This window comes from Lissotriton helveticus, chromosome 12 (genome assembly GCF_964261635.1).
Source record: "Lissotriton helveticus chromosome 12, aLisHel1.1, whole genome shotgun sequence".
Lineage (NCBI taxonomy): Eukaryota > Metazoa > Chordata > Amphibia > Caudata > Salamandridae > Lissotriton > Lissotriton helveticus.
This window is the reverse complement of record NC_136073.1, coordinates 360427171-360445774: the sequence shown is the minus strand read 5'-3', so window position 1 is coordinate 360445774 and position 18604 is coordinate 360427171. Positions and strand designations below refer to the sequence as shown.

General features: G+C 41.3%; 1 protein-coding gene across 3 annotated transcripts in view; it reads left to right on the top strand.

Moving 5' to 3' along the window:
- Positions 1-18604, top strand: part of MYLK3 (myosin light chain kinase 3) — a 557372-nt gene that overhangs the window by 421154 nt on the left and 117614 nt on the right. For all 3 annotated transcript variants that reach the window (XM_078668257.1, XM_078668255.1, XM_078668254.1), the window contains exons 9-10: positions 5593-5663; positions 17951-18079. In XM_078668257.1, the coding sequence (XP_078524383.1) occupies positions 5593-5663; positions 17951-18079 (200 nt within the window). The remainder of the gene's footprint in view (positions 1-5592; positions 5664-17950; positions 18080-18604) is intronic.

The following is an 18604-nucleotide window of genomic DNA, read 5'->3' as shown; positions in this document are numbered from 1 at the left end:
AATTAATTGATATATGTTTGTACATATTTTAATTAATAATTAATTGGTCATTAATTTCTATTAATTAGTTAATTAATTATTATAATTTTTACATATTTATAATTATTAATTAGTTGGTAATTAATTATTATTAATTATTTAATTACATTAATTATAGTAATTTTTTTATATATAATTTATTGTTATTCTTAATTACTTAATTGTGCAAAATAATATTAATTATTAAATTAAATTAATTACAGCAAATGTGCTAATATATTTACTTTATTGTTATTGTTAATTAATAATTAATTGGTAATTAAATAATCTTAATTAATTTTGGGTACAGGGGTATTTTTAGGGTTCAGGGTCAGTTTTCAGTTCATGGGTACAGGGGTATTTTTAGGGTTCAGGGTCAGTTTTCAGTTCATGGGTAAAGGGGTATTTTTAGGGTTCAGGGTCAGTTTTCAGTTCATGGGTAAAGGGGTATTTTTAGGGTTCAGGGTCAGTTTTCAGTTTTTGGGTAAAGGGGTATTTTTAGGGTTCAGGGTCAGTTTTCAGTTTTTGGGTAAAGGGGTATTTTTAGGGTTCTGGGTCAGTTTTCAGTTCATGGGTAAAGGGGTATTTTTAGGGTTCAGGGTCAGTTTTCAGTTTTTGGGTAAAGGTGTATTTTTAGGGTTTAGGGTCAGTTTTCAGTTTTTGGGTAAAGGGGTATTTTTAGGGTTCAGGGTCAGTTTTCAGTTCATGGGTAAAGGGGTATTTTTAGGGTTCAGGGTCAGTTTTCAGTTTTTGGGTAAAGGTGTATTTTTAGGGTTTAGGGTCAGTTTTCAGTTTTTGGGTAAAGGGGTATTTTTAGGGTTCAGGGTCAGTTTTCAGTTTTTGGGTAAAGGGGTATTTTTAGGGTTATGGGTCAGTTTTCAGTTCATGGGTAAAGGGGTATTTTTAGGGTTCAGGGTCAGTTTTCAGTTTTTGGGTAAAGGGGTATTTTTAGGGTTCTGGGTCAGTTTGGGGTTTTTGGGTAAAGGGGTATTTTTAGGGTTCAGGGTCAGTTTTGGGTTTTTGGGGTACAGTCGTACAGGGTAAAAATAAAATTAATTTAAATTAAATCAATTAAATGAAATTAAAAAATATAAAATTACATTACATTATTAAGTTTTTAATTTATTTTAAATGTATATGTATTAGTTTTAAATTTTTAATTATGTTTTAATATTTTTATTTAATATTTGTAACATTATATGTATTTTATAATTATTTTTACATTATTATTAATACATTTAAAAAAACGATATTTTTAAATACGATATTTTTGTACTACGATATTATTTTTTCGATATTTTTGTACTTACCTTGTTAGGGATAGGATTCCTATATTTTTGACTTCGATATTTTTGTCCCGATATTTTTGTATTTCGATATTTTTGATTTCGATATTTTGTCAGACATTCCTTCAGAAACACATCTACGTAGTTTGCTATTGGCTCTAATACCGAGTCACAACCGGACACGATGGGTCTTCCGGGTGGCTCCGTGAGGTTTTTATGTATTTTTGGTAAGAAGTAAATTACCGGAATACGTGGTTTCTTTTTAGCCATGTAGTCAAATTCTTTAGGACCTAAGATGCCCATGTCAAAACCTTCTGTTAGTTTATGCTGTATTTCTTTTTGAATTTGCAATGTTGGATCTTCATTGAGTAGTCTATACCATTCCTCTTTCTGTATTTGATTATTTGCCTCTGCAGTATATTTCTCTCTTTCCCAAACCACCAGGGCGCCCCCCTTGTCAGCGGGTTTAACTACTACTGACTCATCATTTCTGAATTCTCTGATGGCAACCTGTTGTTCCCGGGTTCTATTTCTTTTTGAAAAAATTCTTTGGTTGCCCAACTGCGTGATGGATGAAAGGACCGTCTGTTCATATGCTATTATTTCTTTAGGGATGGTGTATGCTGGAGGAATAAATGTTGATTTGTTTGAAAGGTTAGATGGTTCTGGTTATCTGGTGTTTTCCTTGTCGTGGAAAAAAGCTTTTAGACGCAGTTTCCTGCAAAATTCCAAGGCTTCAATTTTTAAAGTGGTTAAGTCTGTATTGGCTACTGGTACAAATTTGAGGCCCAACTCTAAAACTGATTTTTCATGGATAGTCAGTTGTTTATCTGAAATATTGACTATGGATGAATCGTCTAACTTTTGTAAAAGTTCTTGCGTGTTCTCATTTCCCATGACTGGGGCTGTGGTTTGAACCTCACCCTGTTTCTTGCCTCGCCTTTCTCTAAAAAAAAGATGTTATGTTTAGAGGGGCCCTCTCTTGCGTCTGAATCTCCCGTAGACCTAGAAGATGAACTATCTGAAAAAGTCAAGAAGCGATTTTTTGAGCGCCCTTGATATTGTGTCAAAGCCCGTACGGGTAGACTGTTTCGATTTTAAATGACTTAACGTCTTTGTCAAATTTGTTGGACCTGAAATTGATGGTGTTGTCTCTGAATGTTTGAATCTCCTTCTCTATTTTATCAAGAAGGGCCTTTGCTTCCGTCACACTGTGGTTATCTGCAATGGCTTTAATAGGAGCCTTTATTTCCTCCTGTTCTTTCAAACAATGTCTCTTAGCTGTCTCTACTGTATGGACCATAAGGTCCCTGCTACATTTTGTTGCTATGTAGCTAAAACCTTTTTTATACACTGGGTCCTCTGTAAAGACCACCGGCATGTTTTTTACTTGTAGGCCCCACGGGATGGTGCCCGCTTTGAGGTGTTCAAATAGAAAATGCCCATGCAGTTCTGTACAGATATGCTTTTTGTTGAGCCGGACTAGCTTATCGGTTTCATTTTGCTGTTGAGCATTCGTACTGAGTTTAATGGAAGAAAAAAGGAGAAGGACCTGAAATTAAATTCTTAATATGATCTTCAGTGAAAGATAGTGTTTCTTCTTCTGAAATGGTTTACAGGCTATATTCAATAGCCTGTGTGTTGTATTCAATTCTGTTTGTACTGGCGGCTATTTAAAATGCCTGACCCTCGCAGGCTATGCCTGCACTGTTACACTTTAAACACTTGGGGGGGTCTTGTCCGTACGGGACCAGGAAAAACAATCAAATTCTAAAAATAAGTGAAAACCTGGTCTCGGATTGATCAAGCTGCTCTTTAATCTGTAGCAGACTGCGCACCTCGATTAATTAATTCTACGGCACTTATGTTATTGCTCATATAACTACTTCCTTATTACTTTTTAAGAGTTGCATCATTTAAGCATGTCAAATTTCAAAACACCAAAATGCACATTTCAAAACAAAATTAAATCATGAACAATAAATTGTAGACATTTGATACTGAGACATACATCAGACAAATTATAAATCATTGGCAAGATTACATTGGTACACAAGGATTTTTAGACATAAATAGTCCTATCTTTCATTCGTTTTCAAGTTTTTAGGACCGTTCCCACACTAGGCTTGTTGTTATCCTAATTCGACCATGTCTAATCAAGATAGACAGTGCTAAGTTATTTTTCCTTCTTCACACTGAGTGCAAGTAAGCCCCAAGCCATATTCTACTTCCCAATAGTGCTTACAACTCGAGAAACAATAATCTAAAATCCACATTTAACGATCTTTCACAGATACTAGAACAAGCACCCATGAAGTGAATGAACTATTTAGGAAACCACGTGTGAATACACGATTACACAACTTCCACATCAGTAAGTGCATTGCTTTTATATTAATATGTCTACTAGAAGTTCCATTAAAACAATGAGACAACTGACAGTCCCCTTGTCTCTTCCCCCCATGCAGAACTATGGGTTCCACACAGAAAATAAAAAAGTACAGCCGAAAGAGTCGTTTTGGAATTGTTTACGGTAACCTTACCGCTGCAGAGCGGAACTTCAAATAGATTAATACAAACAGGAGAAGACGCTAAATAGATCATTTTCATTTTTATTTATTGGTAGGTACCCAGTATTGCCCTGAAGAAAAACCCGAAAACACAGAACGGGTTTGGAAACGCGTCTGCATTTTTATGGAATTAATCCCATATACTCACCAAAGGAAAATAACTTAGCACTGTCTATCTTGATTAGACATGGTCGAATTAGGATAACAACAAGCCTAGTGTGGGAACGGTCCTAAAAACTTGAAAACAAATTATACATAGGACTATTTATGTCTAAAAATCCTGGTGTACCAATGTAATCTTGCCAATGATTTATAATTTGTCTGATGTATGTCTCATTATCAAATGTCTACAATTTATTGTTCATGATTTAATTTTGTTTTGAAATTTGCATTTTGGTGTTTTGAAATTTGACATGCTTAAATGATGCAACTCTTCAAAACTAATAAGGAAGTAGTTATATGAGCAATGACATAAGTGCCTTAGAATTAATTAATCGAGGTGCGCAGTCTGCTACAGAATAAAGAGCAGCTTGATCAATCCGAGACCAGGTTTTCACTTATTTTTAGAATCTATGCATTAGAAGCATCGATCAGCTGAATGTCTTGCAGCGATTAATTATATAGTTTGCTTTTTGCATAGAAACATTTTCTTATTATTGGCATTAAGTTCAGATGTTCAAAAATATCTTTTCACTATCGACTCTGCAGATGTACCTGTTTTCTCAGCAGATTGTTATCTTTCTTACATGTAGATAATTGAAACCAATGCCTCCAGGTATTCACGCGTATTTCCACAGATTTAAACTGCATGTTAATAAAGATTCGCTTTTTGCCAGAAACACAAACTGTCAGATGAAGACATGAAGAACGAACAGCAGTTAATTAGAGCACATGCGTGAAACTGTTATCTGCACGTGTTTTCATGCCACAGCAAAGAGACAAACTGTGACATCTCTGGCCATTAAAACGTTTTATTTACAATAGTTCTCAGGGATGCACTGGTGACAAGAAGAGCATATTTTGTAATGCTTTTATCACCTTCGGCAGCGGAGAAATCATCAGATTTCCTCTGAAGGAGAAATTCAGCGGCGTTGTTTAATTTATAGGCCTGTCAAGGGGGAATTAAGTAACTCTGGATTTCCCGGCCGGCATAGATGGTTTACCTGCTGTGCCCCCGCCCCCGCCCCCCATTGTTTCACTATCTGAAGCACCCTTGATCTGAACTGCAATCCCATTTCCTGTCGAATGAACATGCCAATGACTTTGCGAGCTTTCCTTCTGTGTTTTTCCGTGGTTGAAAGTAGAGCAAACACTGAAAGCAAACACTAAGATGGAGTTAGAACACACTAGCGGCCACCTCTGCAACAACAAAAACTTCCAACATAATCTTCCCAGCTGTGGCTGGACAAAATTTGAAACTAAGGCTCAAACGGTGGTTACAAAAGTATATATTTTTTAAAAACAAAAGTGGTAAGTCAGAAAAATGTTGACGGCTTAGAAATAGAGAACGAAGATTTGGAAAAGGCTATACTATATATTATGCACCCATATTAAATATCTATTAAAGTATGAGTGTAGGTTTCCATACATTGGTTTGGAGTGAACTCAACATAAAAAATATGACATAAATCGCGTATTACCTATACCTACCAATTTTTGTAGATTTCTCGGTCTGTCATGTTTGTACATATTAAAATTACGTTTGTTTACTTTTACAGCCTGAAAACATCTTATGTGTGAGCCACACTGGAAATCAAATAAAAATTATTGATTTTGGATTGGCCAGAAGGTGAGTCCCTTTGAACATATATAGGGTAAGACAATGTGTTTACATCTTAAGTATTTAAGTTATGCCCAACTGTCAGAAAATGGCATTTATAATATCGAAATACTAAACCACAGAGAAGGGTGCTTGTAACATTACAAGAAAGAATGTAGAAAGGAACGTAACTAAATTAAAAATAAAACTATGGGTTCTCGTACATCTCCAGTTCCACACAGACACCTGTCGAGGGAAGTAGTCAAATAACCTTTCAGAAAAGGATGGCGCCCGCTGCTGGAAGACAAAAGCGCTTACTGCCAATGCCAAACTACAATAAATATGTGCAGCCTGGTGTTCGCTTATGGAAGGCACACCAGCCGAGTGCAATATCTTCTCTGTGACAGCCAACGGTCAAAGTGCATGAAGAAATATACCTGGTGCCACGCATTTCACAAAGAGCGGCAAGAACGAGACTGCGATCTGAAGTAATAAAGCGCCAAACTGCACTTGCATTTCAGTAAGTTGGATTGTCACACTAGGGACTGCGTGCGCGTCCCTGCTTGCTCCCGCGGCAATACTTCATGGGAGTTAACTTGTAAGTAAAGGTGGGACATGCACCAACGATCAGCCATTAGCACACTTCCATTTCTAAATGACACACACAAAGGCCAATCCTAAGCAATGGTGGAGTCAGACCCGATAAAGCACATATAACAGATCACCTGATCACCTTAGGCTCGACCTAAAAAGTGTTTTCATTAACAGCCAGAATATAGCACTTCATTATAAGGTATTTATGAGAAGTGATCATTTTCAAACATGAACTTTGTAACGTTTATGCCATCCTAACAACAATGTCAAAAGTCGATCAAGGGGCATGTCATTTGTTAGGAGCATCCTCTGAGTTGTTATTATAACTGGGACAACATTAGAGTTTATAAAATCACTAGCTAGATAAGGTTTTGTATGACACTCATCCTAAATTCATGCAATTCTAGATGCTCTCATATGAGGTAATTAAGGAAACGAAGGTAAAGTGAAATAAAACCACTGCCTAGTATCTTACAGTTTGGTCAAGCAAGGAAGCCATGATTGATCCTAGGATTTCTGGTTTCACATTGTGGAATTCAGCCACTAGATGAGTATCTCAAGATTTATATCAAAAGGTAATGCTCTCTTTCATTCTTGGTGCACGAGGTTAGAGTGGGGGTGGCAGACAGAAAGCACTTGAAATCTTAGTTTGTTGTCCACACCACGCACATGCTTTGCTTCCCCCAACATCCACCTTATCCCACCTGACCATCACAATGCAACCCTCGGGCATGCGACAGACCATACTTTTTGCATCCTGGGGAAATGTTTGCAAGTATCCATGGTATGGGCCAAGCGGAGGATGAGGCATGAGAGTGTTGTCTTCTCTCCCTCCAACGCCAGTGATGAAGTTGATGGCTGCAGACCTTGCCTCTCTTCCACCATGGTCTTATAGGGTACAGACCAGCACCTGGTAGAACCGAGTCCGGACTTTTCACAATCAGCAATGCTTAGTTTCTTAGGCGTCTACATAGCGCATTAGCACGGGAACACTTATTAACTGAACCATCGGCTGTCCTGTCCCTAGATTCGAGATTGGCTTTTGATATGGTGGAATGGGTCTATCTTTTCTATCTTTTCGCGGCGCTCCCATACTTGGGCTTCGGCCCGAAGTTTTGTACATGGATCTGGCTCCTTTACACGGCACCGGTGGCGCCCGTGGCGGTGAATGGGCAGCTGTCGGGAACTATACCACTGACAAGAGGGACCAGACAAGGTTGCCCTTTGCCCTTTGTCTCCACTCCTGTTCGCGTTAGTGTTGGAGCCCCTGGCGGCCAAAATTAGAAAGGCCCCTCTTTTACGGGGCATTCAATGGACAGAGGACTGGGAGGACCGCATCTCCCTCTATGCAGATGATATTCTGATATATCTCACAGACCCGGAAAGCTCGCTACCGGTGTTTTTCGAGATCTGTCATACTTTTGGGTTCATCTCCGGTTACACAATAAATTGGTCCAAATCGGTTCTCTACCTTCTTAAGGCTCCTGAACCGCGACTTCCCCCGGACTGTCCGCTGGCGTTATCCCAAGACTCGTTTAAGTACCTGGGCATCAATATCACCAAAAACCCAGCCGCCTTCTACGTCAAAAATTTGGCCCCCCCTCTAGAGCCCGTGCGTAGAGACATGGCCCATTGGGAAGCCCTGCCCTTGACATTATTAGGTAAAGCAGCATTATTTAAAATGATGGCCCTGCCCCGCTTTTTATATGCGCTGGAGAATAGACCCTTCCCAGTGCCACTGAAATATTTCCTATAGAAATGTATGAGCGGGGGCTGCACTCTAAGTGTTCCAACTTTATGCAAGTTAAACCAGTGCGTGTGCTGTGTTAGGATTAGTGCCTGCACACTTTAAATATAGACTGTATATGGCCTGGTGCCGAAAGGCCACCAGGGCTCCAAACACGCACGACAAAATTATTAAATACTCCTTTTGCCAAGCTGTAGTATATTTTATCTAGTATACTTCATCACAAAAAATTCATATCATTTCAATCATCATATGTTTTTGTATGGTAAATCACGAACAATCATGAAAATTCATATGTACATCAAAACATCATTATTAAATCAATAAATCATAGAATATATCAAAAACATTGCAATAACACCCAATGCATTTCGGGGCCATGCCCCTTCGTCAGGGGTCTGTATAGAGAGAGAAGAAAAGAAAAAAGAGTAATGAGGTGCCTCCTCAACGTGTGGGAACCGAATGATCTGACACGGCAGGGACAGACGTGGGCGACACTGGGCTTCAAGGTCGCAAAATGGAAAATAGCGCAGAAGTGAGGGGCCACTGACCGACCACTATTGGAGTCATGGTGTAGGGACATGGATGTAACAATGATCACTGAGAGAACAGTATATGTCAATAGGAAATGCCCTAGAAAATGGACCAAAGTGTGGGCTGCCTGGAACACCTATAGAGGGGATATATGCGAACCCATTCCAGACTCCGAACAAGATAGCTCAGATGAGGATTCTGGGGAGGATTGAGAAGGTGGGTGGTCGCTGCTGTTGTTGGGATTGTTCCTGATTATCAAAGAGGGGAATGAGATATGGGAAAAGTGTTGTCAGAACTGTCATGTAAGAATTGTAACCGGATATTTTATATTTGCGGAATGCTGCCTTGAAGTTTGCTGTAAAACCAATAAAAACATGTTTTAAAAAATATATATATCTTCCAGCACAGTTCAATGTCTCTGTTTTTTGCAGCAAATAGTGGCTTATCAAGGTTCTCTCTCTTCCATTATTATTATCACATAAAAACAGAAGCTATGGACAGGCTAAGCTATGTGCAAATAGTGCAAGACACTTTAAAACATATAAAATATAAAATGTACCTTTCTACTTAATACATAAAATACATAAAATACATACATTTGATACAATTTAGATCAGACAATAATTTAAAAAGTATTAATCTACACACTAGAAATCAAATTTGGCAATCTACTGCGTTTATACCAGACTGCATGCAAAAATTCGCTCATAGCAATAACAATAACAGGAGTAGTATCGCTTTTTAGAATTCTAAGAACCACTAAATACTTGTTCACCTTCAAATTCTGACACACAGAAATAATCCATTTCCTGCATGGGCCATGGTAATGAGGGCAGGAAAATTGTATGTGTGCCTCGTTGTCATCTCCCAGGCCACACGCTGGACAGATACTAAAACTAGATACCTTGTGCCATTTATTAGTTAGAGATCTCAAAGGTAGAGTACCAAATTTAAAGCGAATATAAAGGCTTTTGGCTAGTAATTTCAGGTCCAGAATCACCAACCACGCGTAGTATAGCAGAGCAGTGTCGCCTTTCGGTGAGCACCCTCCACCATAAGCTTAATAATGGCATAAGTATATAGCAGCCCTAATGGAAATGAATGCTATTCTTCTGTTTGTAATAAAAGAATCACTGCTGGGACATGTTGGTACTCGCCCATTTATTTATTTATTTATAAAGTTTTATATAGCGCAAACTTGATCCCGAAGGATATCAGAGCGCTTTACAATTTGAGCACAGGGTTGTTCTTATTAGACGGATTCTTATTATGGAAGTTATTTAAAATTGAACTAAGAAAATCCTGATAGAGTGTTATTGCAAGGTTTTTGTAGGGGAAACAGAAATGAATGGGAAATATGCAGAAGAGGAGGAGGACAATCGAACAGGGGCTGGTCAACCTTCACTGGATCCGGTGCAGCAACGTAGTGGAGGATTAGGCCAAAATGAGTGTGCCTACTGCTTACAGGAAGAGTCATTGAAAGGACGAATGCCCTAATTTACAGGGTCAATTAGAAAACATGCAGACCTGTGCTGCGGTTCCCGAACTGTTCCTGGCAACAGGGTGAATGACAGATGTTTAGGAGAGGAAAACAGGTGAAGGGGCAGTTGGGAGTCCCTGGTCACTTATTCATGGTGCTCTTTTCTGAGACCACCGAAAAGTAATGTGAATTAAAATTCCCTACCTCTTTATGTATCGAATGAAGTGATCGGCCAAAGATCACACACTCTGGTTAAATCAGAATTGCAACCAAGGTGAGTTTTTTTGGTTTTATATAGCACAAACTTGACCGAAGGTCCTGGAGCGCTTTATACGAACACCAGTTACATTACACAAGGACACATTTATTTTTGTTAGACACAGGGAGATTAAGTGATTGCCAGAATCACAGGATGTTAGCGTCTTTGCCAAGACTCGAACCTGGTACCACAGCTTCAAACATACATGCCAACATTTCAGAAGGGCAAATAGGGAGATTTGAAAAAAAAATCGGGAGAATGGGGCCTTGAATCTGGTTACTGTCATGTATGGGCTTTGGAAGTGTGCTGCTGCAGGATTGGACATTTGAAACACAAATGCACGTTTTTTTTTACCTTTCCGTAGCATGCAGCGCAATGGCAGGCAGAGAGAGGGGGATGCAAGTGTTGTGCACTGGCCTGGCAGGTTGCTGGCAGTGCATGCTCCCCTCTCCCCCCCCACCTCCCCCTGTGTGACAGCCCCGGCTGAAACAGCTTTCTGTGTGCACACACACAGCCGTCCTCCCACCCCCCTACTTCACAGGTCTTTAAAAGACCATTCACTTGTTAATGACGCTTTGTTGATTTTTCACCCCTTCTAGAGCCCCTGCGTGGTCACTATGACTATTGCTGTAAGAATTGGCAGTTTACACAATACCAAGCGCTGTCAGCTGAAACTCCGAGGAATCGGGGTTTTACTTGCAGGGATCGGGAGGCGGGAGACTAGCCCTGAAATCGGTAGTCTCACGCCTGAATCGGGAGTGTTGGCATGTCTGGCTTCAAAGTCGGCAGCTCTGGGCGTTAGGCCAAACCAGCACAAAAATCCTGAAGCCTCACCTGGCATGTTGCCGTTTCAGTTTGAGAGGCAATGCGACTACAGCACACCAGTATCCGCTTCTTGGAAACATTTCACAAAACTAAGCACACATGCACATTGTGTAATCAGAGTCACACTCAAATGGTTTTCACTAGAAAAAAACTGAGAAAGGGCAATCAATTGTAAGGCTCATTCTCTTGTCTTTCATTCTCTATGTTTCCTGGTCCCATACACGGTCTCTGGCCACTCTGCGTCCCTGCCATTCGCTGTGTTTAAACTCTTGAATGACGTGCAGCTATTGGTCTGAACTTGTTCAAAGCATTTATCACTGTTTAATGCTGCTCCTTTAAAACTGTGGTTTTGACTAACTACACAGGGTGGCAGCCAGGCTCGCCCCTCATTCCGTACCTATAGTCTGATTGTGGGCGAGAAATGTTTAGTTTCATTTAGAGACCGACGGGAGGAAATTAAACTGAGGGAAGGGTTATGAGCGGCGACAATACCCCCCTCACCTGCCATTTCCGCTCAGTCCAAAAGGGAGCTAAGCAAACAAGCATTTGTAATGTAATAGGACTCGCATTTACGTGAGACCTATTGCATTGCAAACGGTAGTCATCACAGACAACAGGAGGGAGAGCGGGAGGCATGGACAACAGGAGTGAGGGGGAGAAGGCACGGACAATGGGAATGCGGGCGGGGGAGAGGGGGAGACGGCACAGACAAAGGGAGTGTGGGCAGGGGGAGCAGGGGGCGAGAAGGCACAAACAACGGGAGTGCGGGCGGAAGAGGGGGTGAGAAGGCTCGGACAATGGGAGGGAGGGGGAGTAGAGAAGGCACTCCATGCAGCAATTCACACTGCCACTGTCGGGAAGTCAGTAGTATCTAACCATGAAAGCCAATAACCTCATAGGCTGGCCAGCAGAGATGATGGCGTGAAGATAATTCCCTTCCTCCCCTGGATACAACCATACACAGAGGAACCAAAAAACACCCCTGAGCTAGGGAGCACCCCGGGGGAAAAGGGGAATGGATAAAATATTAAACACTGCGGTTTTAGATATAGCGTCCTGACTGCGCCTGGTCTGAAGAGTCGCCAGCGTTTAGTCACTAGCCTTCTTGGCTGACTGCAAAGGGAATAAACAACAAGGAAACAAACGTGAGGTGGAGGGAAGTCAATATACTCAGTCATACAACACACCCCCCCTACTATTGTCTTAGGAACCCTTACTCACTTTACAAGACCGCAATGACTCCGGAGTACGAGATATTCAGGATAACAAATACTTCATAAGTCACCCACAGAAGAATGCGGAAGAACCACAGGTCCCACGATCTCCTGGAAAGGGAAAGGCTTGTTTAAGTCACAGCGGCTCCAGGATATCGTTTTGTGAGGGAGAGAGGCAGGCGCGTGAGATGCAACTGTAACAAGTCTTTCTATAAACCCTCTTGTAACTGCATTCGCTGTTCAAGTCACAGCTAGTACAGGATCCAGCAAACAACAAAAGGTGAACAGCCCCCCAGTGTTCGGGAGACTGCTCAATACCAAAAAGTCTGGAGTACAGGAGGAGCGCGGTCCACGCTAATCCTCCAAAATTACCTAAATACCTGAAAAGGGCGTTCACGCCCTGCAGAGTGCACAGAAAACGGGAGCTCCAGCTTCCAGAGTGCTAGAGAACCACTCCAGCGAAGACTCAAAATCAGACTTCTACGGGCTCGGCAATGAAGGAAGCACACATCGCTCGTCCTCCAGCGGTGAATAGCATCCGCTAAGCGCTGTATCCTCGAGGAATAACTGGAAGTTTGTCAAGCCCCTTGTACAGGAAGGGGCAGAGTTTTATAGAAGCCGAAAATGCAGGCGGCTCCGACTGTGGTGCGCGGGTCGCTGTCCCTTGGCATTCTGGGTCTTGTAGTTCTTTGGAACCTGCATTGCTTTGGGTGCTGCCCTATTCCCTTCAAATCTCAACAGACATACATTACAAAGCCAGGAGGGAGCATACAAATCACGCCCCCCTCCTTGGCTCAGGATCGCGACAGCCACTCAGTCACTCATACAGTCAATCACCCACTCATAGAGCCACTCAGTAACCGATGCAGCCACTTACACAGTCACTCACCCATCGATATAGCAACCCACTCACCTGCCTATAAAGCCATTCACACAGACACTCACCCACCTACACAGGCATGCACACACCTACTCAGTCATCTATACAGACACTCACACACTCACTCACCCACCCATACAGTGATTTACACAGCCGCTCAGTCACTCATACAGCCACTCATACACTCTCTTACCACCCATAGAGCCACTCAGTCACTGATGCAGCCACTCACCCATACACTGACCCTATGAAGTTACTCACACAGCCACTCACCCACACAGCAACTCACACACCCATTCACCTGCCTATACAGCCACTCACACAGATACTCACCCACCCATACAGTCACTCACACACCCACTTGTTCACCCATACAGCCATTCACAAACCCGCTCACCCACCCGTACAGCCATTCACACAGTCACTCATACAGCCATCCATACAATAATAATAATAATAATCCACATTTGTAAAGCGCACAATCACCCGTAAGGGTCTCTAGGCGCTGGGGGCCGTCGGGAAGATTAAGCGAGCTATTGCCTAGAGTCACATGGTGCTGGGCTAACCTGCCGCCGGGGATCGAACCCTGATCCCCAGATTCCAGCGTCAGTCGCCCTGGCCGCGGCGCCACACCTCTCCCACAAGCACTCACACAGCCACTAACTCACCAATACAGCCACTCAAACAGTCACTCATTCACCCACACAGTTACTCACACCCACTTATTCACCCATACAGCCACTCACACACCTAAACAGCCCCTCAGACAGCCAAAAAGACACAGATTCAGTCTCACAGCCACTCAGATGACATATGTTGGAAATTGTATAACCCTTACACTTACTGGATAATGTCATCAGTTATGTCATTTTAGATTTCATCATTGATGTCACTGACCATTTCATGAGTGATGTAATATGTGAGGTCATAAGGAATGCACTGTGGGGCATAAGTTATTGTTAGCTCAGGTAACTATAACTGCTGAATTTCAATGGTTTTGTATGAGTGAAATCTGAGCCTAACTATAACGTCCCTGTAACCTTCATTTTTTTGGTGGTCACCACTGTCCTGTTCTAGTTAACACCGGGTTTCCATAGGAAATCAATTTTTTGGTTCTCTCATAACCTTGGTGCTGTTTGACAAATCTTCATGAAACTTTCCCTAAAAAACTTTAAATCAACTCAGCTCCATCCTGGAAAGTTTTAGGGTGATCCATGAAACGGAGGCGAAGATAATGGGGGAATCCCAAAATGCATTTCCCCTTGAAATTTCCTGTAGGAAAATTGAACAGCACTACAGCCAAAACGTCTGAACGGAATTACACCAAATTTGGCAGAAATCTAGATCTTTACTCAGAAACTGTGTATTTTGTGATTTGGTGTAAAGCCAGTTTTGTAGTTCAGGCAAAATTAGGGTTGAACATGTAAGTATATAAAGGCTGTAGAACCATGGATAGGCAGATCCAAATATATGGCTACAAAGATGTTGCATCAGCCATTTTGGGACTAAAATATAGTGAGCAGTGTAGTGATACCCGGACCCATGTGCCTGGTGGGGTGTCAAAAACATATTTTATTTTTTAGCAGTACTGCCCTTTTCATTAGGGGGAGTCAGCACATCTTTGTTTTTATGGGAGGCTTTGATGCCCCCCTCCCTAAGCCTTTAAATGCTCCCCAAGTGCCCCTTTCCCCACGGCCTGTAAAATACTTATTGAAGAAGGGGGATTAGGGAGCCCCTCCCTGAGCCATGATATGACCCGAGGACCCCATTCCTATATTTATTTGGGGAGAAGGGTTCCCCACCTCCAAGCCATCTTGTGACTCAGGTGACCATATCCACTGGGCCCGACATAAAACTTTGTTCTGGGGATACCATCCTCTAGGACACTGTGGCTTCCTGCTCAGCAACACATGAGTGTTCCTGCCCACCAGGAGCAGAAAGAAAAGCTGCTCCTAGCTGGGAGGGAGCAAAACAATGCAACCAGTTCCCACCTGCACCCAGAATGGATACTGACACAGGAGCCAGTGGGGGCATTCCCCTGAGGCCCCCAATGTGAGAAGCTCTGGGTACCCAGGTGAGACCCAGGCATTCGCCAAAACTTCTTTACAAAATGGAACAGCAGCGGAGGAGTGAGCTCCCCATGTTGGCACAATTTTTTTATTTTTTTTTAAACAGATACGCTGCACTATAAACATTAAAAAAACAAAAAAAATAGTTCCGGCTCCCCAGGAAACTTTAAAAAACTGTAACTCTCCTAGGTCATTGCAAGCATAACCCCATGAGAGTTTACCATTATTTTTGAAGCACTTCGAGCTGGAGCTGTATGCCCTTTAGCTGGAGTTTGGGAGCCACTTGTGGTTGGTTCTATGGCTGTATGTGGAGGCCTGAAGAGTAGTAAAGAAAAACTCATGCACACATTTATGGTTGGTTGGAACAGATTGCTCTATTATAAACATTTTTGTGACAATAACGTAACTATTCAAAACAGAGTACCTATATCAAGTGTGGTAAATAGTCTGTCATCTTAAATGCTTATGAAAAAGAAACAGCAGTACCATAACTGTTGGCCAAGAATAAGCAAAGTATGAGAATCAAACAACCATAGAGGCAACCAAAGGGCAGATTTATTATTTTGGGGCGTAACGTGGCGCAGTGCAGCAGTCAAAGTTTCTGGGCTGTGTTGGACAAGGGGAGGAAAGCCCCACAAAGCCATATTTGTTCAAATGGTCTGCTGCTGTTCCCATGCTCTAGTGTACAAACAGTCTGCCAAGCCCCACGCACAATGTTAGTACCATGGTGCAGAGACATGTGTATGTAGTCTAGAATAGGTTTTGTACTGGAAGCCTAAGCTTCCAGTACACAATAATTATTTGCCCAGACAAATTGTGAAACATTCCACACAATGAAAATGTGCTGTATAGTGCAGTATGCATGCAATGTGTGGAATGTTTAGAGAACAAAAACATGTTTTTATAGGGCTTGCTTCAAGGTGACATTGTTTTGACACGAAGCCTGATCTGACCACCTTTGTATATCAGGCTGTGCATCGAAAACTTAAGAGTGCTTATGGTGTAATGAAGTTCCATCCAAGTATGGGTCCCCTGGATGCAAAGAGGCACAAAGCAGTAAAAAGCCGCGCAAAGCACTATTTGCTCTGCAAAATTGCGTCTTTCTCACACAAAATACATTTTCCCTTGGAAAGTAAGTATCATAACAAGGAGTTGCACCACTCTGCATCACTTTGCGTGACTTAACACAAAACTTAACAAACCTGCCCACAAGTCAACAACATTTTGGTTTAAAAATAGGGCATGGGTTTGTTAGACTTTTTCCAGATCAATAATTACTACTGTTTGTAGTAACACTGTTCCTAAAAGAAGGAATGCAAGCAATTCATTGAGAAAATAGATTATATTTGATGCAATTGAACATATTTTGAGGATTGTAAAGACTGTATCAATGAATCAGTGCTGCTCTGCAATGTAATAATGCAAAACTGATGAAAATACATGTGCATATGTCATCATCTATAGACAATTATGACATGAACTCAATATTGTTAATGATTAAATGTTTAATGAGGCCGCTCTGTTAATATATTTGGCAAATACTTCCGGCTGTCATCAGGTTCATAAGCATTGGTGAGTGAATGATAGTTAAGGTCAATGTGTTTGAGCGAGTTACGCTGTTCATGTGCATCTTGCTCAGGGCATTCTACACAAATTATGAGCATTTTACTTATATATTAATGAGTTTGCACACATTTGAAGCTTGTGATTCTTTTTAGATTCTGCACATTACCAGTAGTGTAATTTACTAAAATATATTGTCTTTCAGAATATCCTATATATGGTTGTGATTTTTTTTATAGCATTCATTTGTTCTGCCAAATGAAACCCATATCCCTGCTGATGTATGCCTAGTAAGATCTCTGCTTGGTGAGGTCTTAGCTTGAATAACTACCATTCATGTGTATCCACCCATGGATTTTGACAAAAGACCATATCTACAAAGAATTGAAGACATGGATATGTGTCAAAATCCATACCTTCCTGATGCCCGCATAACAAGGAGGAATATTTGTATTTCTCCTAATTTTCTCCTCTTTGCTTGTGCGCGGCATTCTGCAGCACACATACAAAGAGGAACTTGCCTTACAACATAGTTTTTGTGCAGGAAGGGACCCATTCCTCAGCTATGTCTCATCCTTACTCTCAGACATTTTACTGTTTCCCAAGTCTCATCATTGGATATGATCCTGTCAGATGTTAGTAGCATCCCATGATTAGCCATGACTTGGTGTACATGTGGCAACTCCCTGTTACATGTGGTAATGAACCTTATTTTCTATGTTGTGGTCTGTTTGGTAGCTGCAAGCCCTATATGTGACTCAGTCTGCCCAGATGTGCTAGCCCTTTACCCAGCACCAGAATTTAAGAAACTTCTCTAATTCTACTACAGGCAAGTCCTTGGTTGATGAAAACAGAAATTACAGTTTGGAGGACACCTCAGAATATCACCTTTTTAGGCCTTCATCAGGGGATCAAATAAGGTTGATGGTAGAGGAGTTGATACAGAGTTTGACGGAGAGCTTTAAGCTTGATCTCGCCAGTTCTTTTTTCCATCGCATTGATTTTTCTTATTATTCGCACAAGGGAAATGTATTCTATCATCTGCCAGTGCCCTGATGTCCTTGGTGTTGCACAATGCAAAAACAAAATGGTATAGGTCTTGGAATGTGCCTTTCTCCATTGATACTTATGTTTCTTCTACTCTCGATAAAGGTACAAGCCCCGGGAGAAGTTGAAAGTAAATTTTGGCACCCCGGAATTCTTGGCCCCAGAAGTCGTAAACTACGATTTTGTGTCATTCCCAACGGATATGTGGAGTGTTGGTGTCATCACGTACATGCTGTAAGTACGTTTGTGATTGGTAGATTTATTATTTTAGCATTACATAGATGTTTTACTTTAATATGATGTGCTTTATTCGGTTGTGATTTTTCGTTGTTCCTGTGGAAAGTAAAAAACAGTTTTGAGTGCTTATTTTAGTCAACAAATGTGTGTAAATCACAACAACATATTTGCAGAAATCTGTTAAGGGTGTCTGAGATGATACTTATGTGCGGTTTTGAAAATATGCGTATAAAGAAAATAGGTATGATAAATATTGATTGTCTGGGTAAGAGGCACACTTTTATATTGGTACAAAATTCTGAAGGTCCTAATGCAGACATGATGCATGGCAAATCCAATGTGCACTCCTTTCTTCTGTGTGTAGTACAGAATATTGTTAAAAGGTTGTGCTTCTATCCAAATTTTAGGATTGGCTACTAGTTGCCCAAATAATTGTGTGCAAGACACCTTGGGCCATATTTTGCACCAGGGCAAAAATGTAAGAAATGGATTGGCAGAGCACTGCTAAACATACACAAGGCA